Raw genomic sequence first — 27,054 nt, forward strand, 5'->3', positions numbered from 1 at the left:
CTGAATCTGCAATAGGTAAGCAGCTTGGTTTGAAGAAATCAACTGTGGGAGCAATTATTAGGAAATGGAAGACATACAAGACCACTGATAATCTCCCTCGATCTGGGGCTCCACGCAAGATCTCACCCCCCATGGGGTCAAAATGATCACAAGAACGGTGAGCAAAAATCCCAGAACCACAAGGGGGGACCTAGTGAATGACCTGCAGAGAGCTGGGACCAAAGTAACAAAGCCTACCATCAGTAAAACACTACGCCGCCAGGGACTCAAATCCTGCAGTGCCAGACGTGTCCCCCTGCTTAAGCCAGTACATATCCAGGCCCGTCTGAAGTTTGCTAGAGTGCATTTGGATTATCCAGAAGAGGATCATCCAAATGTATGCACGCATGACTGTAAGTCGCTTTGGATAAAAGCGTCTGCTAAATGGCATATTATTTATTTATTATTGTTATAGAATGTCATATGGTCAGATGAAACCAAAATAGAACTTTTTGGTAAAAACTCAACTCGTCGTGTTTGGAGGACAAAGAATGCTGAGTTGCATCCAAAGAACACCATACCTACTGTGAAGCATGGGGGTGGAAACATCATGCTTTGGGGCTGTTTTTTGCAAAGGGACCAGGACGACTGATCCGTGTAAAGGAAAGAATGAATGGGGCCATGTATCATGAGATTTTGAGTGAAAACCTCCTTCCATCAGCAAGGGCATTGAAGATGAAACGTGGCTGGGTCTTTCAGCATGACAATGATCCCAAACACACCGCCCGGGCAACGAAGGAGTGGCTTCGTAAGAAGCATTTCAAGGTCCTGGAGTGGCCTAGCCAGTCTCCAGATCTCAACCCCATAGAAAATCTTTGGAGGGAGTTGAAAGTCTGTGTTGCCCAGTGACAGCCCCAAAACATAACTGCTCTAGAGGAGATCTGCATGGAGGAATGGGCCAAAAATACCAGCAACAGTGTGTGAAAACCTTGTGAAGACTTACAGAAAACGTTTGACCCGTGTCATTGCCAACAAAGGGTATATAACAAAGTATTGAGAAACTTTTGTTATTGACCAAATACTTATTTTCCACCATAATTTGCAAATAAATTCATTAAAAATCATACAATGTGATTTTCTGGATTTTCTTTCCTCAATTTGTCTGTCATAGTTGACGTGTACCTATGATGAAAATTACAGGCCTCTCATCTTTTTATGTGGGAGAACTTGCACAATTGGTGGCTGACTAAATACTTTTTTCCCCCACTGTATCTGGCAGATGGAGAATACAGATATACATTTTACCAATACATGTTCAATTTATTATTTCTAGGTCATGTTATTCTTAACAAATCATTTCCCAGATTCCCAATTACACAATTTCTAAAAAGCGTTATATTCAAAACACTCAAGCGGACAGTCACTTTATAACGTCAATATTATGGCACTGTCTTTCTGTAGCAGTTTGCCTCGTGAGTAGCCTAACCCTTATTAGATATTACTGCATTGTCGGAGCTAGAAGCACAAGCATTTCACTACACCCGCAATAACATCTGCTAAACACGTGTATGTGGCAAATAAAATGTGATTTGATTTGATTTGATCAAATGGCTCATCTCCGTGGCTCACTCAGCCCTTATACGGCACAGGCTCAGTATACCATGTGGTGTTGGTGAGTACCACAGCAGCAGTGTCATTATTGATCCTGTTGACACAACCACTCTTTCCATTTCATGTTTGGACTTCCCTTCAAAAGACACATTGAAGGGTAGTCTAGCATGTATTAGAAATGTGAGGCGCTTGCTGTGAATGTTGTTATTCTAAGAGCACAACACATGGTTTTGTTATAGGATCGCCTAAGTCAAATCAGGACTAGTTTGATTTAAAGATGGATTCCTTTTTTCGGAGTGAAGAGATGTGTCTTGTCCAGCTGTTTTTCCAAACGGAGTCAGCTCACAACTGCATCAATGAGCTTGGGCATCTAGGACTGGTGCAATTTAAAGATGTGAGTAAAAACAATCACATTTCCAGATAAACGAATGGAAACGTGGTATATACTATAATAACTAAACTATATTAACAGAAAGTTCTTTACATTCGAGGTTTCTCGCCTAACCCTTTTTTAGTATTACTTTTTCAAACATTTTCAAGTATTGGGTATTAGTAGAAGTTAACAAAAAAAAAAGTTGAAATAGCCCATAAATGGGATAAACATGTTAAACCGAGCACAATATGGCTAATGGTATGAAGGTCACATCCAGTTAGCTGCATGCCAGTCTAATACATATTGATTCCACCATGTACACTGGATTGATATTGACACATTACTGTAAGTTTAAATAATATAGAGTCATTAAAGGAAAAAGTTGGAACTATCCAAATTCTTGTGCGTTCTAATGACAAATAGCATGTGAAACGTGGAGATAAAGTGTAAAACAAGTGTAGGCCTATCGATTGCCCTCTCACATTAAGGTTAATAGATGTTGCCTGTATAAAGCCTTCCCAAAAATATTTCATTATGTTTGTGCACAAACCAACAATTACACATTCACCATGCAAAAACAAACGGTTACTTTTACGCATACTTACTTTAATGAAATTACATAACTGATCGTATTAGAACGTGATTTATAATGTATGTTGGGGGAGGGGAAGCTGAGCCTAGATCTGTACAGAGGAACTTCAACCCGGAGCAATTCAGTTTGGTTACAGTACTTGGGTCAGTGTGAGTTTTTGTTTTCTATTGAAGTTGTAAGTCGCTCTGGATAAGAGCGTCTGCTAAATGACGAAAATGTAAGTTAAACACTTCACACAGAATATGAGAAAATAGTTTACACTGAAATCACTAACAGCTAACACGTCAGCCAATTGAAGTACAGTGGGGAAAAAAAGTATTTAGTCAGCCACCAATTGTGCAAGTTCTCCCACTTAAAAAGATGAGAGAGGCCTGTAATTTTCATCATAGGTACACGTCAACTATGACAGACAAATTGAGGCGAAAAAATCCAGAAAATCACATTGTAGGATTTTTAATGAATTTATTTGCAAATTATGGTGGAAAATAAGTATTTGGTCACCTACAAACAAGCAAGATTTCTGGCTCTCACTGACCTGTAGCTTCTTCTTTAAGAGGCTCCTCTGTCCTCCACTCGTTACCTGTATTACTGGCACCTGTTTGAACTTGTTATCAGTATAAAAGACACCTGTCCACAACCTCAAACAGTCACACTCCAAACTCCACTATGGCCAAGACCAAAGAGCTGTCAAAGGACACCAGAAACAAAATTGTAGACCTGCACCAGGCTGGGAAGACTGAATCTGCAATAGGTAAGCAGCTTGGTTTGAAGAAACCAACTGTGGGAGCAATTATTAGGAAATGGAAGACATACAAGACCACTGATAATCTCCCTCGATCTGGGGCTCCATGCAAGATCTCACCCCGTGGGGTCAAAATGATCACAAGAACGGTGAGCAAAAATCCCAGAACCACAAGGGGGGACCTAGTGAATGACCTGCAGAGAGCTGGGACCAAAGTAACAAAGCCTACCATCAGTAACACACTACGCCGCCAGGGACTCAAATCCTGCAGTGCCAGATGTGTCCCCCTGCTTAAGCCAGTACATGTCCAGGCCCGTCTGAAGTTTGCTAGAGTGCATTTGGATGATCCAGAAGAGGATTGGGAGAATGTCATATGGTCAGATGAAACCAAAATATAACTTTTTGGTAAAAAACTCAACTCGTCGTGTTTGGAGGACAAAGAATGCTGAGTTGCATCCAAAGAACACCATACCTACTGTGAAGCATGGGGGTGGAAACATCATGCTTTGGGGCTGTTTTTCTGCAAAGGGACCAGGACGACTGATCCGTGTAAAGGAAAGAATGAATGGGGCCATGTATCGTGAGATTTTGAGTGAAAACCTCCTTCCATCAGCAAGGGCATTGAAGATGAAACGTGGCTGGGTCTTTCAGCATGACAATGATCCCAAACACACCGCCCGGGCAACGAAGGAGTGGCTTCGTAAGAAGCATTTCAAGGTCCTGGAGTGGCCTAGCCAGTCTCCAGATCTCAACCCCATAGAAAATCTTTGGAGGGAGTTGAAAGTCTGTGTTGCCCAGCGACAGCCCCAAAACATCACTGCTCTAGAGGAGATCTGCATGGAGGAATGGGCCAAAATACCAGCAACAGTGTGTGAAAACCTTGTGAAGACTTACAGAAAACGTTTGACCCGTGTCATTGCCAACAAAGGGTATATAACAAAGTATTGAGAAACTTTTGTTATTGACCAAATACTTATTTTCCACCATAATTTGCAAATAAATTCATATAAAATCCTACAATGTGATTTTCTGGATTTTTTTCTTCTCATTTTGTCTGTCATAGTTGACGTGTACCTATGATGAAAATTACAGGCCTCTCATCTTTTTATGTGGGAGAACTTGCACAATTGGTGGCTGACTAAATACTTTTTTCCCCCACTGTATATATTTTCATATGTTTTAGCTAAATCCTGGAACAGTTGCCTTTCAGCGCAGATTTGTGAAGGAGGTGAAGAAATGTGAGGAGATGGAGAGAATTCTTCGTAAGTATGTTGTTTTTAAAGGTAGATTTAAATAGGAGTCTGGACGAAAGCCCCTTCTAAATAAATACCTAGAATATCCCCTCTCTAAACATTGGGCTCATTTCTACTAGGGTTCTTGAAAAATGAGGTTGTCAAATCAAACATCCACATCCCGGCAGACTTTACCAGTGAGAGAATACCTCTTCCACGAGATGTTCTGGATTTAGAGGTAAGATGCTTGCTCTCACAGTTGGTCACTAGTTTCTTTCCCAGCCGTGTCATCATTAGTTTGATGTAACTTGTTTATACCAAGTTAGGCCAATGATTACCATTAAATACAATAAACTCATTTTGCGATCCCCTTTTCTACATGTATGTTAAAGTCTAGCTTGATTAGTGTTATGATATGGGGGGAAGGTTAGTGTTAGGACATAGACAAACACACTACCAGGATGCACTTCCACACTCCATCCCCAGGTGGCAGCACCAACCGGGTCAAGGGCTGTGCTCTGTCAGGAAGCACAACAGGTGGCGCCAATCAGGTTGATTGGCAATGCATGACCAGAGGCGTCATGGCTTGTTTGGAGTTGTTTTGTGTTGGTTAACCTCTTTAGTTTAGGCATTCCTCTTTGTAGTTTTCTTTTTGTATATATTTATTTATTTGAACGAATACTAATCTGCTTGGACTGGCCGATGATGGGAGTCATGACTGAACTGGCCCTGGACCTGTGGTAAGGTGGCTGTCTTCCGGGTACTGAACACCTGGTCGCATATGCTTACATCTCACATTTATGCACACATCCAATCAAGCTACAGACTATGTAGCTAGGCCTAAGACTCCTAGACATAACGAGTGCAGCAAACCCAGTAGGCTAGTTATCGGTTTTTGTAAAAAGGTGTTTGATGTTAATCTAACTTGTTTATACCAATTTAGTCCAACTACTATCATTTAATACAATAAACTCATTTTGGGATCCCCTTTTCTTCATGTATGTTACAGTCTAGCTTTGATAAACTGGAGAAGGAGCTGAAGGAGATCAACTCAAACCGAGACACCCTCAGGCAGAACTTCACTCAACTAATGGAGATCAACCATCTCCTGCAGATGACTGATGACTTTTTTGAGGAGGTAAATAGCGGACTGCATTTGACTTATGTCCTCCTAACAAATAATGGGATGGCAAGACGGAAAGATAAGAATGTCATAAAGAATGATAGCATAAACAGTCCTGTTTCTTATGTTGTGCCTATAGGCTGAGTCCCAGCTTTCCATCTCTGAGCTTCCTTCTGAAGACTCGGTGTACTCTTCCAGGATGACAAGCCGACGCACCAGTTACACCAGCACCAATGGACCCCTGAAACTTGGGTGAATTATTAGCCTTATTTTACTAGTCAGGCTAACCACACACAAAAAAACCCACTGGAATTGGTTTAAAGTAGGAGCCACCACCATTTTCAGGTTGCTATCTGGTTGTAGAGACATCAGATAACCAGATGAAGTAACAACGTATTTTTGCCAACTGGGTAGCATGATGCCTTCCTCTTGTATCCCCATGGCAGATTTGTAGCAGGAGTCATCAAACATGAACGTTTCCCTGCCTTCGAAAAGATCCTGTGGCGACTGTTTCATGGAAACTTTGTCCTCCGCCATGCTGAAATCAAGCCCCATGAGGAGGAGAACATGGCTGTAAGGGAAAAGTTCACTAATAAGCACATGTTCAAACATAATTATCTCCTCTATTTTGAGGCAAACAACCATAAAAGGTTGTTCAATAGCTTATAATGGCAGATGCGTGTTGAGTAAACAAACATTGTTTTATGCTCACAGGAGGATCTAGAGAAGAAGGACGTGTTCGTAATATTTGTCCAAGGAGACCAGGTCAGAGGAAAGATCAGAAAGTTATGTGATGGGTGAGTGAAAGATCCCTTGAGTATGTCAAAAGCCTTGAAAATAAGTAAATTAACCAAAAAATATAAATATAATGTTCTACTTCAGGTTTCATGCCAGCATGTATCCATGTCCCAACAATGCGTACGCAAGAAAGGAGATGAGAACAAACGCCAACACACGCATTGAAGACCTTCGATTGGTAAAAGTCCATTATTGAACCCTTTGGCAATGAAGCTGCATAACTTTGATCAGCTTTCATCAGTCTTGGATATGCATCTTAATACATACATTATATATCAGTAGTGTGTCAGGACTTTCGCTATCCTGCCTTAATTAGTCGTAATGTCACAGATGGAAGGAGAGCAATATTTTACGTAAGAGGTAAGAGGGATGGAAGAAAACAGAACACTTTCCTTTCTTTCTGGTCATTAAACTTCTGTCAGGTCCTGAAGAGGACCGAGGAGTTCCGTGCGACTGCCCTGAATGCAGCAGCAGCCGACCTCCAGGAGTGGACCACTAAAGTCAAGAAGATGAAGGCCATCTATTACACACTGAACCTGTGTAACATAGACATCACACAGAAGCTGATTGTTGCTGAGATTTGGTGTCCAGTGTCTGACTTAAACTCTGTGCACACTGCACTGATAAAGGGATCAGTAAGTATCCCGAACTTGCTTTAATTACTAAGCATTCAGGGTGTAAGCACAGATTTTTGTAAATGGAATGTGTGTGTATATTTCTTGTGTGTGTGTCTGTGCTCTTTTAACATTAGGAGCAGAGCGGCTCCAGTCTTAGCCCCGTCGTGAACAGAATCCAAACCAAGCAGACACCCCCAACCTTCAACAGGGTTAACTCCTTTACCTCAGGTTTCCAGAGCATCGTTGATGCCTATGGGGTCGGCAACTATCAGGAAATAAACCCAGGTAACAACACCACTATCTCCTGTGTGCGCTTGATTTACATTGGAGTTTGCACTTTGGGGACTTCCATTTGATCACCCTGTTGCAGGAGAACCTGCAATGCAAGAAATGTAAAACTTGTAGTGTATTTGAGATTTAAAATGCTTCTGAAGTTTGTAATTTCCGGTAGAAATTTCAGACTTGATTTTCCTTTATGAAAAATGTATCTACCTCTACAAACATTTTAATTCATTATAATCTGTCACAAGCCGTGCTAGAACTCCGGTCTCAGATGTGGAGAGCTGGGGGTAATACCCCTTAGCCACAGAGGAGGTGTAGTAGGACCCAAATGAAACACCCAAGGCAATACTCCAGGCCAGTAGATTTAATGTAAAAACAAAGGTTCTTCGCCATTCACAAATAGTCCAACAAAAGTTCTTCTCAGAAAGAGGTATGTTAACAAAACAGGAGGCAAAACAAAATAACTCCACGAGGGGAGAAAAACAAACTAAAGATAACTTAGAAAACCTTACTTGGAAAGACACGGTGGAACAAAGCAGGAGACACATAGCCAGGACTCAATAACCAAGTGAGAAACAAGGGGAAAACACACAGCTAAAATACACAAGGGGAAACAAGGCACAGGTGACCTGGATCAAGCTAATTAGGACACACGAGGAAGAACTAAGGCAGAGGGGGAACACAGATGACCTCTAGAGGCCCGGAGACAAACAGGAGGCAGGAAGCTGACAGGACCCCCTCCTCTAGGAACGACTCCTGACGTTCCTTCCAGAACACCCCGGCCCCAGGGTGCGAAAATCTCGGATCAAACCTGGGTCCAGGATGTCCCTGGCTGGAACCCAGGAGCGCTCCTCTGGCCCGTAGCCCTCCCAGTCCACCAGATACTGCAGAGAGTTCTGGACCCTCCGGGAGTCCAGTATCCGGCGGACTGTGTAGGCTGGCTGGCCGTCAATGATCCTGGGAGGTGGCAGGGGTCTGCGTGGGGGGCAAAAGGAGAAGACAAGACAGGTTTAAGGAGTGAAACATGGAAAGTGGGGTTAACTCTAAGGGAGCGAGGCAGAACCAAACGATACGAAACAGGGTTAACCTTTCTAGCAATGCGGAAAGGGCCGATGTATCTCTGGGAAAGCTTCTTGGATTCGACCTGGAGGGGCAGGTTCTTAGTGGCCAACCAAACTCTCTGACCAGCTCGGAAACTAGGGGCCGTCCGGCGGTGTCGATTAGCCTGACTTTGGTATCTCTGGGAGGTCCGAAGGAGGATACACCTGGCCTTCTTCCAGGTCCGCCTACAGCGTTGGACAAAGCGCTGGGCCGAGGGAACACCAACTTGCGCCTCTTCCTCTGGAAATAATGGAGGGTTGTAACCGAACTGGCATTCGAAGGGGGACAATCCGGTGGCTGAAGACTGGAGGGTGTTGTGGGCATATTCAGCCCAAATGATATAGGTGGCCCAAGACGTGGGATTACTGGCCGCCATACACCGCAGGGTGGTCTCCAGATCCTGATTAATCCGTTCCGTTTGGCCATTAGACTCTGGATGGAACCCTGACGATAGGCTGGCTGTGGCCCCAATAAGCCTGCAGAAGGCCCCCCAAAACCGGGACGAGAATTGGGGACCTCGGTCAGAGACCACGTCCAGGGGAATGCCAAATATCCGGAAGACATGGTTCATGAGGAGCTCAGCAGTCTCCTTAGCCGAGGGCAGCTTGGGCAGGGGAATAAACCGGGCAGCCTTAGAGAACCGGTCAACGATCACTAGGATGACGGTGTTGCCCTGGGATGGAGGAAGTCCCGTAACAAAGTCCAGAGAAAGGTGTGACCATGGCCTTCGAGGAATAGGTAAGGGATGGAGCAGTCCCTGGGGTCGCTGGCGCGTCGACTTTCCCTGGTTGCACACCGGGCAGGCCTCAACATAGACCTGCACGTCCTTCTTGATGGACGGCCACCAAAACCGCCGTCGGAGGAATTCCAGTGTGCGAGCACTGCCTGGATGGCATGTCAAGGGCGACTCATGACCCCACTGCAAGACGCGGGCCCGAACAGAGAGAGGAACGTACAGGCGACCGGCAGGACCACCGCCTGGATCGGGCTCATGGACAAGGGCTTCTCGTACCCCTCTTTCTAGTTCCCACTGAAGAGGTGCGACGATCCTAGACCTCGGAATAATCGATGCCAAGGGCTTCTCTTGTACCTCGGGAGAATAGGCTCGAGACAGGGCATCCGGCTTGACGTTCTTGGTGCCAGGTTGGTAAGACAGGAGGAACTGGAATCGATTAAAGAAAAGGGACCATCGTGCTTGCCGAGGGTTCATCCGCTTAGCCTGTTGGAGATATTCCAGGTTCTTGTGGTCTGTGAGAACCTGGAACGGGTGCTGAGCCCCCTCAAGCCAATGGCGCCACTCTTCCAAGGCCAGTTTTACTGCAAGCAACTCTAGATCCCCCACGTGGTAGTTGCGCTCGGCCTCAGACAGGCGGCGAGACATGAAGGCACAAGGGTGTAATCTCCCATCCTCACCCCTCTGTGACAGGACGGCTCCCACCCCCACCTCTGAGGCGTCCACCTCCACCACGAAAGGTCTTTCTGGGTCAGGAGTCACCAGAATCGGAGCAGACGTGAAGCGGCGCTTGAGATCCTCGAAGGCCCCTGCTGCTTCCGGACCCCAGTGAACCTTGGTCCCTCCTCCCTTGGTAAGCGTCGTCAAGGGGGCTACCACTGAGCTGAAATTCTTGATGAACTTCCGATAGAAGTTAGAAAAGCCAATGAACCGTTGAACCTCCTTGACCGTGGCAGGTGTGGGCCAGCTGCGGACCGCTTCGACCTTCTTGGGATCCATCTCTAGGTGCCCGGGAGTGACAATAAACCCGAGAAACTGAGTCTGAGAAACATGAAATTCACACTTCTCAGGTTTAACATAGAGGTGATTGTCAAGGAGCCTCTGGAGAACCCGGCTAACATGCCCCTCATGCTCCTTCAGTGACCTCGAGAAGATGAGGATATCGTCCAGGTACACAAAGACGAACAGATTAAGCATATCCCGGAGAACATCATTAATCAGGGCTTGGAATACTGCGGGGGCATTGGTGAGCCCGAACGGCATCACCCGATATTCATAGTGCCCCGTGGGCGTGTTGAAACGCCGTCTTCCATTCGTCACCTTGCCGGATCCGCACGAGATGGTAAGCATTGCGGAGATCCAGTTTAGAAAAAATGGAAGCCCCTTGAAGCAGCTCAAAAGCAGTGGCCATGAGAGGAAGAGGATATCGATTCCGAACCGTGATCTTGTTGAGTCCCCGGTAATCAATACAAGGCCTAAGACCCCCGTCCTTCTTTTCAACAAAAAAGAAGCCCGCCCCAGCCGGGAAGTAGAGGCATGGATGAGGCCGGCTGCCAAGGACTCCTTAATGTAGGTGTCCATAGCTGCGTGCTCGGGGAGGACAAGGAAAAGATCCGACCTCAAGGAGGGCAGCACCCAGGGAGTAGATCAATGGCACAGTCATACGTGCGATGAGGCGGTAAGGAAGTAGCCCGGGCCTTGCTGAACACAGCCTTGAACCGATGGTAAACACTGGGGACTAGGGAGACGTCAACAGACTCTTGAAACTGGGTACTAGGGGCTGAGGGACTCTGAAGCATGCAGGTGAGTTGGCAAGTGGGACCCCAGCTTAGAATGGTGCCAGTAGGCCAGTCGATCTGGGGATTATGTCTGCATAGCCAAGGGTGACCCAGGATAATAGGATACTCGGGAGAGTCAATGAGATAGAAGGTTTCCTCCTGCTGGTGTTGAGAGATGGTAAGTCGCAGGGACTGAGTCGCCTCTGTAACCTTTCCTGGTTCCAGAGGTCTGCCATCTAAGGCTGTAACTGCCTGGGGATGAGGAAGTAATTGGGTAGGGATCTTAAGTTCCTTAGCCAAGGTTACATCCAGGAAATCACCTGCGGCACCGGAATCGATCATAGCCTGGACCCGATGCTGGTGGCCCTCCCAGGACAGAGTGGCTGGAATAGCCAGGACAGCGTTAGTAGGAGGAGCTCTAATTCTCCCCATCACAGCCCTCCTGTAGCTGGGCGGGGACTGGCGTTTCCCGAAAGCTCGGGGCAAGTGGATCGGAAGTGGCTGGCAACCCCGCAGTAGAGGCACCGACGCTCCCTCATGCGACGTTCCCTTTCATTGGGAGAAAGCCTGGAACGGCCTAACTGCATGCTCTCCGGGGAATCCTGGAGCAGTTCAGGAGCCGGGGAAGCTCTGAATGACGGAGTCCAAACAGGAGAAACAGAGCTGCTCCGAGGAACTTGGGACTGAGACACCTGGCGGCGAGCCGTTCTCCGCTCTCTTAGACGATTGTCCAGGCGGATGGCCAAGGCTATGAGGGACTCGAGATCTCCAGCTGGTTCTCGGGTGGCTAACTCATCTTGAAGGGGCTCAGATAACCCTCCCTGAAAGCAGACCCTCAGCGCTTCATCATTCCATCCGCTCCTTGCTGCTATGGTCCGAAAATCAATGGCGAAATCTGCCGTGCTTCGGGAGCCCTGACGGAGAGACAGTAGGCGCTTGGGAAGCCTCCCGCCCACTGACAGGATGATCGAACACCCGCTTGAACTCTTCTACAAATGCAGCGTGGGAATCACAACAGGCCTCCTGGGACTGCCACACCGCAGAGGCCCAGGCGAGCGCCTTGTCTGAAAGAAGGGTAATGATGTAGGCAATCTTGGAACGGTCTGTGGGAAAACTTGAGGATTGGAGCTCGAAGGTGAGGGAGCATTGGGTGAGGAAACCCTGGCAAGAGCTTGGATCCCCAGAAAAGGGCTTGGGAGGTGGTAGTCGGGGGCTCCGCCAACCGAGAAGGCCTGTCGTCACTGGGAGGTGACCTGGGGGAAGGGAGAGGACCAAGGAGGCGTTCAAAGAGCTGGTGAAGGGAACTCATCATTTCGGCCAGGAGTTGAGAATGTCTAGCCATCAGCTCCTCTTGTCGGCTGAGAACGGCTTCATGGCGCTGGAAAGAAGCCTCATGTCGAGTGATCACCGCCAACAGGTCCTGGGAACTGAGTGTTTCTGGGTCCATGATAGACTTGGTTATTCTGTCACAAGCCGTGCTAGAACTCCGGTCTCAGATGTGGAGAGCTGGGGGGTAATACCCCTTAGCCACAGAGGAGGTGTAGTAGGACCCAAATGAAACACCCAAGGCAATACTCCAGGCCAGTAGATTTAATGTAAAAACAAAGGTTCTTCGCCATTCACAAATAGTCCAACAAAAGTTATTCTCAGAAAGAGGTATGTTAACAAAACAGGAGGCAAAACAAAATAACTCCACGAGGGGAGAAAAACAAACTAAAGATAACTTAGAAAACCTTACTTGGAAAGACACGGTGGAACAAAGCAGGAGACACATAGCCAGGACTCAATAACCAAGTGAGAAACAAGGGGAAAACACACAGCTAAAATACACAAGGGGAAACAAGGCACAGGTGACCTGGATCAAGCTAATTAGGACACACGAGGAAGAACTAAGGCAGAGGGGAACACAGATGACCTCTAGAGGCCCGGAGACAAACAGGAGGCAGGAAGCTGACAATAATCCACATAATAATTCACATTTCCTGTTACTGCAGGATTATTTTCCTGCTGTAGCAAACTGGCTCAAATTAACATCCTACATCTGTATTTGGAAGTATTTGACATAATGTGACTGACCCTGATCTTATTAGCTTATGTTTTCCTTTTTTTTGCTGTTACTAATATTGTAAATAAAAGAGAAGTCCTTCCAAAGTCGTTTTGGCAGAGCACAACTGTTGATTTCATGTTTGAATGTGATGTCTTTCAGCTCCGTACACCATGGTGACATTCCCTTTCCTGTTTGCGGTCATGTTTGGAGACTGTGGTCACGGTCTCGTCATGACTCTGCTCGCTCTATGGTTGATCCTACACCAAGAACACTTCAGGAAGCTGAAGAACGAGGTATGAAGAGCGCTCTGTCTGAGCCCTGAGGATTAATAGTATTGATGTCCGTCACTTGTGGTGTTTAAGTGCCACAGGTGAAAAGTCAACTTTATAATATTTTATTATCAGGAAAGCATAGTTTTAGTGGATTTAAAAAATATATATATATATTTTTAAATGTGTTACAACTACACTAACATTGAAAGACAATGTGGTGCATTGTTTTGACTGTAACGTTAGTTACTCGTCCCTGCAGCTGATTGACATGCTGGTGGGAGGACGCTACATTATCTTCCTGATGGGCCTCTTCTCCATATACACTGGCCTCATCTACAACGACTGCTTCTCCAAGTCCTTCAACCTCTTTGGATCCTCGTGGAGCGTCAGACCCATGTTCCATCCACACGGACCGTGGACGTGCGTTTGCTCCTTTATTAAAGCAGGAAATAGAGTAGGTAGCTTAGTGGTTAAGAGCGTTGTGCCAGTAACCGAAAGGTCGCTGGTTCTAATCCCCGAGCCGACTAGGTGAAGAAAAAAGAAATCTGTCGATGTGCCCTTGAGCAAGGCATTTAACCCTAATTGCTCCTGTAAGTCGCTCTGGATAAGAGCGTCTGCTAAATGACGTAAATGTAATAAAGCGGTAATAGAATTAGTTTGTTGGAATAAGAATGTAAATTGTATGTTTGTTTTTGTGCTTTCTCCCCAGTAATGAGACGTTGCATGACTCTGGCCATCTTCATCTGGACCCCCTGGTGTCTGGAGTCTACTCTGGCAATCCCTACCCATTCGGTGTTGACCCGGTTAGTCTGTGCAAACTCTTCTAACCATCTAACCCCACATAGATTTGAGGTCAAAGGGCAAAGGGTCAAATACTTTTCTCTCTATTTGCTGTTGTGATAAAAGTGAATAGCATTGTTTTCATCGTCATTATTTTACTGTCCATGGACCATTTTTTGTGTCATGTCATGAGTAGCGCTTTTCTCTGCTACTCCATAAGGTAGGCTTTCCTTCAGTGTATTTTATTCTGGGTTTTGTTTCTTTCTTTCGTGTGTTTTGTTTTTATTGTGTATTATAAATGCTTGAGTACTAAGTTCTTAACCAGCTGGGTCGCTGTTATTGAACTTTTATTAAGAATGATCTTATATACAATGTAACCTGATCAGACTTTCTCTATTTCAAACTGATGTCTGATACAGATTTGGAATATTGCATCGAATAAGCTGTCGTTCCTGAACTCTTACAAGATGAAGATGTCTGTTATAATGGGAGTGGCCCACATGCTCTTTGGAGTCACTCTGAGTCTGGTGAACTACATGTAAGTAAAGTGCTTTCCAGACAGGAAGCGAAACTCGGCAAGTTTGCCAAAATAGAGCAGATTCCTATTTTCTCCGCCTCCGCCAGGCGGCTTTCACGTTCATAAGCACCGCCGACTGCTCCACCTGGATAGAATCCCCCCCCCCCCACCTAGCTCCTTTGAAAGTGAATGGGAAACTCTGTCACCGCTTCCTGTCTGGCAAGTCCTTAATACTGACACAGAGGCAGTAGTATCACTGTGATAATTACATGTAAGAGTAACAGGGTAATAAAGCAAAGTACATGTATTTTTCCAGGAGAACTACAGCACTTACTAAAACACTGTGTACAGTACTGTTTATGATAAACCAATACACTGTCACTTAAAATGTAGTGCCAAGTTATTGCCTCCAACAGAAGACTTCCATCATCTGTATCGTTTCATTGCAGATTCTTCAGAAACCTAAAGGACATCGCGTTGCAGTTCATTCCAGAGGTGATTTTCATGCTGTCTCTGTTTGGGTACCTGATCTTCCTCATTCTCTACAAGTGGTGTGTGGCGATAAAGTCTGAATCTGCTCCTAGCATCCTGCTCCTCTTCATCAACATGATACTCTTTGACTACGGCTCTGAGGGTGCTGTGCTTTACACAACACAGGTACAATGGGTTTCTTCAACCTAAAATATCATGGGTTCATAAAATATCATTTGTGGGTTCATTTCCCGGATTGGAACACAGACACATACTCAAAATGTATGCATTCACAGTACTTTAAGTGGTTTTGGATAGAAGACTCTGCTAAGTGACATAATGTAATCGTGTTTTTCATCCAAGGAAACCACATAAATAGTTTCCATGTAATGTATGCATTTGTACACAATAGAGGATAGTCTCCTATGTCCAGATGCAACAGAAACCTCGATATGCATTCAGTTCTAAGCGAAAACGGTCATTTTCTCATGTTTTATTTTTATCATACAGAAACCTGTGCAAATATTTCTGGTGGTTGTTGCTGTGCTTATGGTGCCTTGGCTACTGTTTGCCAAGACCCTGCTCTTGTATAGAGAACACAAGCAATCAAAGCTGGTAAGTAAACTAGACTAGAATAATGCATTATAAGTAGACGTTGGTAAAGCAAAAGTATTGGATTGACAAGGCAGTTTGTTCATGTCAATGTGTACTCTGTAAGTAGACTGTACTTGCCTATATAACTGCCATGAAAATACATATTTTAGTGAAACTTAATATAAAAATTATTCCAACAGAAGCCCTCAATAAACAAGTTTCCCATGCAGGTTTTTGGGATCTCCAACCAGGAGGCTTCAGATAACAGGAAAGAGAAGGTAAGTCACTTCTAAAACAACAATGTTTATAAATAAATATACATGGTCAGAAAATATGTTCTGTAATTTATCATGGTTATTTTTATTTCAATATTAACCACAACATATAGTTATGTTTATGGAACAATTTGTTTATGCAAACGGCTGTGCATCTACAAGGGCCAAGATATCCTGTGGCGTTATAATTTGACCTTTCTTATAACTAATCTATATCAATGACCTTGCTGCTGTGTCTTCTACCATACTTCCCATTCTCTTTGCTGATGATACCAATTAGATTTGATCACATACGAATTTTGATTCACTAATTAATTAAGCCAATTCAGGTATGGCCAAATTTTCTGAATTGTTCCAGATAAACAAATGATCTTTAAATGTTAAAAAATCCAACATTATTTTATTCACTAGTAAAAATAAGAAATATTGTAAAGAAAATAAAAAAGAGCTAGAATCTCAGTTGGTGGGAATGAAATGGAACTAGTCACATCCACTAGATTCCTCAGAGTTCTAATTGATGAAAAGTTATCCTGGATCATATTCAATTTGTCTGTAGCAAAGTGATGAAATCTCTCTCTCTCTCATATATAATCAAACATGTTTTTTTCTTGTTTACTGAGTATATGGTGGTCCTCTGTAGCTCAGCTGGTAGAGCACGGCGCTTGTAACGCTAAGGTAGTGGGTTCAATCCCCGGGACCACCCATACACAAAAAAAAAATTATGCACGCATGACTGTAAGTCGCTTTGGATAAAAGCGTCTGCTAAATGGCATATTATTTATTTATGTACAATTATAATTAATATGCTGTTTAACTGATTTAATAAAGAAAAAGGTTTTGTACTTATATTTGTGGTGTGGTTTTCATATCAGCCCTTTTGGGCTTCCAACCTCACCTGCACACAGTCTTTACCAGTTTATTATCTGTACTGTTTTGTCTTTCACTTTTCTTTGGCGTGAATAAAAACATCTACTCAAGCTTTTTTCTCATTGCAGGTCAGTATGGGTGACATTTTTGTGTACCAGGGCATCCACACCATCGAGTACTGCCTTGGCTGCATCTCCAACACAGCCTCCTACCTTCGCCTGTGGGCTCTCAGTCTAGCTCATGCTGGTAGGGTATTATGCTGCACAACACTTTACCTCTTTGCAATTAAAGTGTCCCACGCATTAAAAGCTATATCCATGTGGCTGTTATGGTTATGACCGTGCCTCTTCGACTTTCTGATCCCCAAAATGAAAAGGATGACATAAAATGGTGGAGAGAATAAACCTCAATAACAATCATTCCAGGAGAAGAATGTGGACCAATGCTCTTAACCGCTAGGCTACCTGCCGTCACCTGTTATGTTCAAATTAATTTAACTGTATTCTATGTTCCTGTGTATGTTGTCTGTGTAGAGCTGTCTGAGGTGCTGTGGAAGATGGTTCTGCAGGTGGCTCTGAGGGTTACCTCGGGGATGGGCTCTGTTCTGCTGGCCGTGACCTTTGCTGTCTTCGCTGTCCTCACCGTCACCATCCTCCTGGTCATGGAGGGTCTTTCTGCCTTCCTCCACGCCCTACGGCTGCACTGGTAGGGACAAGCAACACAAACACGCATGCATCTATGCACACACAAACGCGCACTCACACACTTGATATAGCTCACATACAGACCTTGAGCTTATTGACACAACTGAAGCGGCAACGGCAGCAGTCATTAATCACCGTTGTTTCACCTAATCTGATGTAAAGAATATAACAAGACGTGAATTACACTTGAATTATATATTTCCAAAGGTTATGTTTTTCTGTCATTTGTCTTTTACAGGGTTGAATTCCAAAACAAGTTCTACAAAGGATCTGGGTACAAGTTCACACCGCTTTCCTTCGACAGGATGCGAGACATGCATTGATTTCAGATAGAAACATGTTATTGCTATTGCTACAAGTCGGTTCTCATACTCATTTATTGTTTTTGTTGATATGTGTTTGTGTTAGTCATTGATCACATGAAGTTGTTCTCGGTATGTGGATCGTACTCTCTAACTTTCGCCATGGAATGAAAAGTCTGTGCAAACAAGGTGCAGCATTTACCACAAGATGGCAGCACACAATTATTAGTCCGTAATGGTTCTAAAAGTAGGCTACATTCAGCAACATCAGAATTGCCAAAATGACAGTCAATACATGGAGATTTAGATGAGCATCTACTTCCTAAACTGTCAAATTAGATGAAAAAAACAACAAGTGTTTAGATCCAACAATATACACTGAGTGTACAAAACATTAAGGACACCTTCCTAATATTGAGTTGCACCCCGCCCCTTTTGCCCTCAGAACAGCCTCAATTTGTCGGCGCATGGACGGCGTGTTCCACAGGGATGTGGAATCCCATGTTGACTCCAATGCTTCCCACAGTTGTGTCAAGTTGGATGGATGTCCTTTTGGTGGTGGACCATTCTTGATACACATGAGAACTGTTAAGTGTGAAAAACCCAGCAGCCTTGCAGTTCTTGACACAAACCAGTGCGCCTGGCACTTACTACCATACCCCGTTCAAAGGCACTTCAATATTTTGTCTTGCCCATTCACCCTCTGAATGGCACACATACACAATCCATGTCTCAATTGTCTCAAGGCTTACAAATACTTATTTAACCTGTCTCATCTACACTGACTGAAGTGGAATTTACAAGTGACATCAATAAGGGATCATAGCTTTCACATGGATTCACCTGGTCAGTCTATGTCATGGAAAGAGCAGCTGTCCTTAATGTGTTGTACACTCAGTGTATATCTGTGAAATGTCTTGGGATAGAATATGGAAAGATATATTATTTTGTTGTGATTGTCTGTAGGGATTCTTCTTGTACATGCTTAGTGCATTGAAATTCAAATCCCAAACCAATCAGTGTATCTGTTGCCTTGCAAGAGGTTTCATATTAAGAGTGTAATAATACTGTATACCTTTGGGTTCCAGGGAAGTTGAACCCTCTCCCTTCAGCTAAATAAATACTTTATTGTATAAACTAATTGGTCCTAATAGGCCAAATATTAAATTAGAGAGAGTAGCTTCATCTGTAGATTTGGTGGATAGATTAGTTATTTGTGGATGTGCTACATTTCATTAATCTCTTGTCCTCCTTGAAGAAAGAAAGGTGCATCATTACCTAAACATCGACATTAGAATTCTCCCTTGAAGGAACCACCATGGAATGCAGGCTATATCTGCAGAGATATTTAGGCTAGTTGTTAAAGTAAATAAATAGTGTGTGAAAAGCTGTGTAAAAGCCCATTTTGCAGTGTAGAAAAACGTGTACAGTTTCAGCTCACTTAACTTCATTGGCTTTCAACCGCTTCAGAAACGGAAAGGGGATTCCCGGGTCACCTTCAAGAATAACAGTTGACCTACATGACCATTGAGATTGCCAATAACAATCATCAGCTACATAAAACATTTAAAGAATCAAGTAGCACATTCATATTCATAGCTCGATAAGGATGGTCACAAATACATATAACAACCATCTAAAGACTGTCCAAGTGCATTCAGCTGTCAGTGACCACGTCTATAACACAGCTGTGAAACCATACTGTTCACAGTGGGTATCATGGCGCTATTCCATCCTTATGTCTGCCACAGTTTATTCTAAGCATTGCAGCATATGGCTGTGTTCCTTTGTCTTTGCAAAAAAAGGAGGGTTGTGACTTGACTATGATTGTAATCTCAGAGACTGACTGCACACGTGCTTCAGACGTTTATTGGACGTTTATAACTCTTATTTTATTTCTATGGGACCAGGTGATCTTGTGCCAAGACCTAGGAGTTCTGTCAACATGACTATAACACACAGCTTATTATTATTGCTACACAACATTCAAGTGTTGAGGTCAGTTCCATCCATTTACAAGCAATGTTCCCTCTAATTATTTTGGGCACTGAGCAAATGTCAGGTCTGCTGAGCGCAAACTTGAACATTGTGAAAATTCTGTGCAACTTCCATCTCTTGGTTATTGTGAACACTGAGGCTGTACCCGCTTGAAGTTACAGTTTTAACAGTGGCCAAGTAGGCTACTGTGGCTATTTGATCATAATGTAGGCCTACCAGAGTGGCCTACCATCAAAAACAATGGAGAAAAACGCATCTCATAACATTTTAACATGAAAATAGCTGTTCTATCGATCAGCCTACAGTAGCAGCCAATGTGTGGTGTTCAATGTAGGCCATTACAATTAAAACATTAAGGGCTTGACATGAACCTGTTTATCCACTTTATCCTTCAGACAAGGTGACTGAAAATGTTTGATGCAAGAAACCACTTTACAAAATAAAATTCATTATTATTCCCATTCCATTATTACAGAGAATCAGACAATTATGCTACGATCTGCCTATTGGCTACATAGTTTATTCAAGACCGTCTCAAAATACAACACTTCCCCTTAAAGACATAAAAAAGCTCTTTACCTGACTCGCTTTTCAAAGATGGATAGAAGTGCACACATTTTGTGCTCTTGTTGGAAGCAACCACTCCCCATTGTTGACTAGAAATTATCTATAACTGGGCTAATAACTCACTAACTAGCAAAGAATATGAACAAATGTGCACACGTGGCTACATGCAGCTCTCACTTTGATCTCAAAACAAGCGCATCTACTCTCGACTGCTCATATTGCAGCCTATACACAGTCCAGTTCAAAGAGAATGGCACAGATCCATATATGGCAATGGCTATTTGCATATAGGCCTACTGCAGCTCTGATTCACTGGTCTGTGTAGAATATGGGCCTTGAGACGTGCCTGTCAATGCAATAAAATCCTACTCCAATGTGCTCTGCCTACAAGAAAGTCTCTTGCACAGTTAGTTTTGCATGCTAAATATTGCATATTTCGTTTTGTTTTGGTATATTACATTGAAAGTGGCTAATATTGCATTGATTCGATCGCAATTGCCACAGTAGAGCAAAACGTTGATAGTGTTAACTAAAGGGGAAAACTGTAGAAAGTTGAGCGAAGTTCAATCTCGTGCTTCTCTGCGCTGGCTCATATATCTTCTGCGCAGCATTCCGAGGTGAAATGCGAGCCTGCGCACAGTTTAGAGGGAACATTGTTTACAAGTATTCAATGTAATACTAATATATGTATAATATTTATAACATTATGTTTTATCTCTATGGAGTATGCCATGCATGGCCTGCCAGTTCTGGGTGTTTACTTACCTCTGTCAAAACTGGAGAAAGGATGACTGGCGGCTTTACCAACAACAACAACAAATTGTGCATTTGCCGTAAGTGCAAGTTGTGAGATGCAAGTGAAAGCAGGTTAATTGAATTGGGCTTTAAAAATAGTGGATTGAGAGTGAGAGCATGTTTCACCTCAATGCCCTCCTTGTTCTCCTCCACTTTTCCCACTTGTGCTTCATGCATGATCGAATCTCAACTTGAATGTTTTTGCAGGTTTTGAGTGCGTGTGCGCGCACACACCAACGCCAGCGTGTCAGAACCCCTACATGTGAATCTCATTATTGTAAAAAATAAAGAGTATGTACTCAGCCCTATAGGTGTGGATACATACGTGTGAATCTCATTAAAATAAAGAGTATGTACTCAGCCCTATAGGTGTGGATACATTCGTGTGAATCTCATTAAAATAAAGAGTATGTACTCAGCCCTATAGGTGTGGATACATATGTGTGAATCTCATTAAAATAAAGAGTATGTACTCAGCCTTATAGATGTGGATCAATCTGATGTGCCTCAGAACCAGTTTTTGTACTCAGCCGGGTTGGGGTTAATTCCACAAATTCAATTCTAAATCAATTCCCTCTCCCTGTAAATTCCATTTAATTAAATTCAAATTCCAGGTCAGTCTTTGAATTCAGAGATAATTCAATTTCTCAATTCCAATGTTAGGTAAATTCCAAAAATGTCATTCGTAATTAAATATCTTCCCCAACAATTCCACAAATTCCAATTCGAATTTAACTCCCTCAGGCTTTCAGACTGATAATGTCACTGTTCAGACAGCCTAGCTACAGAATACTGGAAATATAGAAATACACGTTGAAATGATACTCTGTGCATTAATTCCATTAACTGAGAAATTTACAATTCCAATTCCATACCTTCAAGAATGTTGAAATTAGAATTGAATTCAACGTAAATTCTCCACTTCATGAATAAATTGAAGAATTGTATTTGAAATTAATATGGAATTGACCCCCAACCCTGGCATTCAGCCCTGTAGTTGTGAATTCATCTGATATGCCTCAGAACCAGATGAAAGGGGTCCTGAAGACAAACTCGTCTTCCAGCATTGGCCCAGTGTTTGCTCTGACTGACAGGATAATTCCAGGTGAATACCATGATTCACTCATTCCCTGATAAAGATGAACTGTCATTCTCTGTTGTAACATGTTTGGGCACTGTTTTGCGAGTTTCTAAAGAAGAAGTGTATTTCAGTGTATTTAAGGACAAATGTTGTTTCGCAATGTCCATAAGAAGAACAACTTCTGAGATGTGTTGTATGGTGTACAATATTACAGCAGACGCATACTGCAACACATTTTGAACAAACAGGTCAACCCAACTGGTTAACTGGGGTTTTCCACTGGACTTCTCTTACCTTATCATAAACTGCAGGTTGTGATTTTAACAAAACAATTGCATGAAAACATTCCGACAGACTAGTTAATTAATTTTGCTCTTAGGCATCCCACTGGATACCCACACTGGTTAGAACACATGGTGAACCTGTTAGCATTATGATTCAGGTGACCTTGGTGGACATTTTCTGTTTCTTAGCAATATGGGATTATGTGTCCTTTACTACAGTCATTTCCCAGCAACTATAAGACAAGTAAATAAAATGGAAGACAGAGATATTTAAATTAGTTATCTGCACATTTCTTGGATATACAGTTGAAGTCGGAAGTTTACATACACTTAGGTTGGAGTCATTAAAACTTCTTTTTCAACCACTTCACAAGTTTCTTGTTAACAAACTATAGTTTTGGCAAGTCGGTTAGGACATTTACTTTGTGCATGACACAAGTAATTTTTCCAACAATTGTTTACAGACAGATTATTTCACTTATAATTCAGTGTATCACAATTCCAGTGGGTCAGAAGTTTACATACACTAAATTGACTGTGCCTTTAAACAGCTTGGAGAATTCCAGAAAATTTTGTCATGGCTTTAGAAGCTTCTGATAGGCTAATTGACATAATTTGGTGTCCCTGTGGATATATTTCAAGGCCTACCTTCAAACTCAGTGCCTCTTTGCTTGACATCATGGGAAAATCAAAAGAAATCAGCCAAGACTTCAGAAAAACAATTGTAGACCTCCACAAGTCTGGTTCATCCTTAGGAGCAATTTCCAAACGCCTGAAGGTACCAGGTTCATCTGCACAAACAATAGTACGCAAGTATAAACACCATGGGACCACGCAGCCGTCATACCGCTCAGGAAGGAGACGCGTTCTGTCTCCTAGAGATGAACGTACTTTGGTGCGAAAAGTGCAAATCAATCCCAGAAAACAGCAAAGGACCTTTTTTTTAAAATGTCACCTTTATTTAACCAGGTAAGCCAGTTGAGAACAAGTTCTTATTTACAACTGCGACCTGGCCAAGATAAAGCAAAGCAGTGCGATAAAAACAACAATAACACAGAGTTACATATGGAATAAACAAAACATACAGTCAATAACACAATATAAAATCTATATACAGTGTGTGCAAATGTAGTAAGTTATGGAGATAAGGCAATAAATAGGCCATAGTGCAAAATAATTACAATTTAGTATTAACACTGGAGTAATAGATGTGCAGAAGATGATGTGCAAATAGAGATACTGGGGTGCAAATGAGCAAAATAAATAACAATGTAAATAACAATATGGGGATGAGGTAGTTGGGTGGGCTAATTACAGATGGGCTGTGTACAGGTGCAGTGATCGGTAAGCTGCTCTGACAACTGATGCTTAAAGTTAGTGAGGGAGATAAGAGTCTCCAGCTTCAGAGATTTTTGCAATTCGTTCCAGTCATTGGCAGCAGAGAACTGGAAGGAATGGTGGCCAAAGGAGGTGTTGGCTTTGGGGATGACCAGTGAGATATACCTGCTGGAACGCATACTAGGGGTGGGTGTTGCTATGGTGACCAATGATCTAAGATAAGGCGGGGATTTGCCTAGAAGTGATTTATAGATGACCTGGAGCCAGTGGGTTTGGCGACGAATATGTAGTGAGGGCCAGCCAACGAGAGCTGGAGGAAACAGGTACAAAAGTATCTATATCCACAGTAAAAAGAGTCCTATATCGACATAACCTGAAAGGCCGCTCAGCAAGGAAGAAGCCACTGCTCCAAAACCGCCATAAAAAAGCAAGAATAGAACTGTTTGGCCATAATGACCATCGTTATGTTTGTAGGAAAAAGGGGTGGCTTGCAATCCGAAGAACACCATCCCAACCGTGAAGCACTGGGGTAGCAGCATCATGCTGTGGGGGTGCTTTGCTGCAGGAGGGACTGGTGCACTTCACAAAATAGATGGCATCATGAGGAAGGAAAACTATGTGGATATATTGAAGCAACATCTCAAGACATCAGTCAGGAAGTTAAAGCTTGGTCGCAAATGGGTCTTCCAAATGGACAATGACTCCATGCACACTTCCAAAGTTGTGGCAAAATGGCTTAAGGACAACAAAGTCCACCCGAAACGTTTGACCCAAGTTAAACAATTTAAAGGCAATGCTACCAAATACTAATTGAGTGTATGTAAACTTCTGACCCAATGGGAACATGATGAAAGAAATAAAAACAGAAATAAATCATTCTCTCTACTATTATTCTGACATATCACAATCTTAAAATAAAGTGGTGATCCTAACTGACCTAAGACAGGGAATTTGTACTAGGATTAAATGTCAGGAATTGTGAAAAACTGAGTTTAAATGTATTCAGCTAAGGTGTATGTAAACTTCAGACTTTTTTTTCCATCTGCAGGTCTTGAGTTTTTGCTTCCGCTCAGTGGGTAAGAAGGCACTTACAAATTCATTTCATTCACTGTCACCTAATGTACAAAAATAAGAAAGGTAACCCATTTGCCATAATGCTTTGTGTACCCAGAAATGCATAGTTTGCAAAGTAATTTGTCATGCATGTTGAAAGCCTTTTTAAACTAGAAAAAACATAGTTTAATAATGCATTTTGCATTGAAGGTCCAGTGAGTGCCTCATGTTTACAACACAGTAGACATCAAACTATAATTTATGTAACGTCTGATTTATGAATAGTTTTTGTGATAACAAAAAGAGTGGCTTTTACATCAAATTATGTGTCTCCCCACTGCATGGATGAAGATAAATTGTGTAAGAGAAATATGAGCTTCAAGTTCCTTGGCTTCCACATCACTAAGGAATTAACATGGTCCACACACACCAACACAGTCGTGAAAAGGGCACCGCAGCGCCTCTTCCCCCTCAGGAGGCTGAAAAGATTTGGGCCATGATCATGGGCCCTCAGATCCTCAAAAAGTTCTACAACTGCACCATCGAGAGCATCTTGACTGGCTGCATCACTGCTTGGTATGGCAATTGCACCACCCTCAACCACAAAGCGCTACAGAGGGTGGTGCGGACAGCCCAGTACATCCCTGGGGCCGAGCTCCCTGCCATCCAGGACCTCTATATCAGGCGGTGTCAGAGGAAGGCCTGAAAAATTGCCAAAGACTTCTGCTACCGTCCAGCAAACAAACATACACAAGCACACACACACACTTTCATATTCATCATATGCTGCTGCTACTCTGTTCTTTTACTATTATTATTATTATTATTATTATTATTATCTATCCTGATGGCAAATTACGTTACCCTGCGTTTATGTACACTGAACAAAAATATAAATGCAACATGTAAAGTGTTGGTCCCATGTTTCATGAGCTGAAATAAAAGATCCCAGAAATGTTCCATATGCACAAAAAGCTGATTTATCTCAAATGTTGGGCACAAATTTGTTTACATTCCTGTTAGTGATAATTTCTCCTTTGCCAAGATAATCCATCCACCTAACAGGTGTGGCATATCAAGAAGCTGATTTAACAGCATAATCATTACACAGGTGCACCTTGTGCTGGGGACTGTAAAGGGCTACTTTAAAATGTTCCATTTTGACACACAACACAATGCCACAGATGTCTCAAGTTTTGAGGGAGCATGCAATTGGCAGGCTGACTGCAGGAATGTCCACCAAAGCTGTTGCCCGTGAATTGAATGTCCATTTCTCTACCATAAGCCACCTCCAACGTCATTTTATAGAATTTGGCAGTATGTCCAACCGGCCTCACAATGGCAGACCACGTGTATGGCGTCGTGTGGGTGAGCGGTTTGCTGATGTCAACGTTGTGAACAGAGTGCCCCATGGTGGCGGTGGGGTTATGGTATGGGCAGGCATAAGCTACATACAATTAACACAATTGTATTTTATCAATGGCAATTTGAATGCACAGAGATACCGTGACGAGATCCTGAGGCCCATTGTCGTGCCATTCATCCGCCGCCATCACCTCATGTTTCAGCATGATAATGCACGGCCCCATGTCGCAAGGATCTTTTGTACACATTTCCTGGAAGCTGAAAATGTCCCAGTTCTTCCATGACCTGCATACCCACCAGACATGTCACCCATTGAGCATGTTTGGTGTAAGACAGCGTCTTCCAGTTCCCTCCAATATACAGCAACTTCACACAGCCAATGAGGAGTGGGACAACATTCCACAGGCCACAATCAACAGCCTGATCAACTCTATGCGAAGGTGATCACGCTGCATGAGGAAAATGGTGGTCACACAAGATACTGACTGGTTTTCTGATCCACACCCCTACCTTTTTTTGTAAGGTATCTGTGACCAACAGATGCATATCTGTATTCCCAGTCATTTGAAATCAATAGATTAGGGCCTAATGAATTTATTTCAATTGACTGATTTCCTTATATGAACTGTAACTTTAAAATTGTTGCATGTTGCGTTTATATTTTTGTTCAGAATACATACTATATTTACCTCAAATACCTGGTACCCCTGGACAGTGATCCGGTACTGGTACTCTGTGTATATAGCTTCATTATTGTGTATTTTATTACTCTTGTGTTCTTTT

General features: G+C 43.1%; 1 protein-coding gene across 1 annotated transcript; it reads left to right on the plus strand.

Annotated features, from left to right (window-relative positions):
* The first annotated feature begins 1,763 nt into the window (after window positions 1-1,763).
* On the plus strand, window positions 1,764-18,227 carry si:ch73-173p19.2 (V-type proton ATPase 116 kDa subunit a1). Its single transcript, XM_041861281.1, has 20 exons — window positions 1,764-1,984; window positions 4,481-4,559; window positions 4,670-4,767; window positions 5,539-5,667; window positions 5,792-5,904; window positions 6,099-6,225; window positions 6,367-6,449; window positions 6,535-6,628; window positions 6,873-7,085; window positions 7,202-7,352; window positions 13,168-13,301; window positions 13,540-13,700; window positions 13,990-14,083; window positions 14,480-14,598; window positions 15,027-15,234; window positions 15,559-15,663; window positions 15,873-15,920; window positions 16,913-17,030; window positions 17,318-17,489; window positions 17,727-18,227. The coding sequence occupies exons 1-20, from the start codon at window positions 1,868-1,870 to the stop codon at window positions 17,809-17,811; spliced, it is 2,448 nt and encodes an 815-aa protein (XP_041717215.1). The 5' UTR covers window positions 1,764-1,867; the 3' UTR covers window positions 17,812-18,227.
* Window positions 18,228-27,054: the final 8,827 nt, after the last annotated feature.

This window comes from Coregonus clupeaformis, chromosome 34, assembly GCF_020615455.1.
Source record: "Coregonus clupeaformis isolate EN_2021a chromosome 34, ASM2061545v1, whole genome shotgun sequence".
Classification (NCBI taxonomy): Eukaryota; Metazoa; Chordata; class Actinopteri; order Salmoniformes; family Salmonidae; genus Coregonus; species Coregonus clupeaformis.

Coding starts and splice junctions, on each gene's coding strand:
- si:ch73-173p19.2 (XM_041861281.1), top strand. CDS start 1,868: ATGGATTCCTTTTTTCGGAGTGAAGAGATGTGTCTTGTCCAGCTGTTT. Junction 5,668..5,791: donor CTGATGACTTTTTTGAGGAG/GTAAATAGCGGA, acceptor TTGTGCCTATAG/GCTGAGTCCCAGCTTTCCAT. Junction 7,086..7,201: donor CTGCACTGATAAAGGGATCA/GTAAGTATCCCG, acceptor TTTTAACATTAG/GAGCAGAGCGGCTCCAGTCT.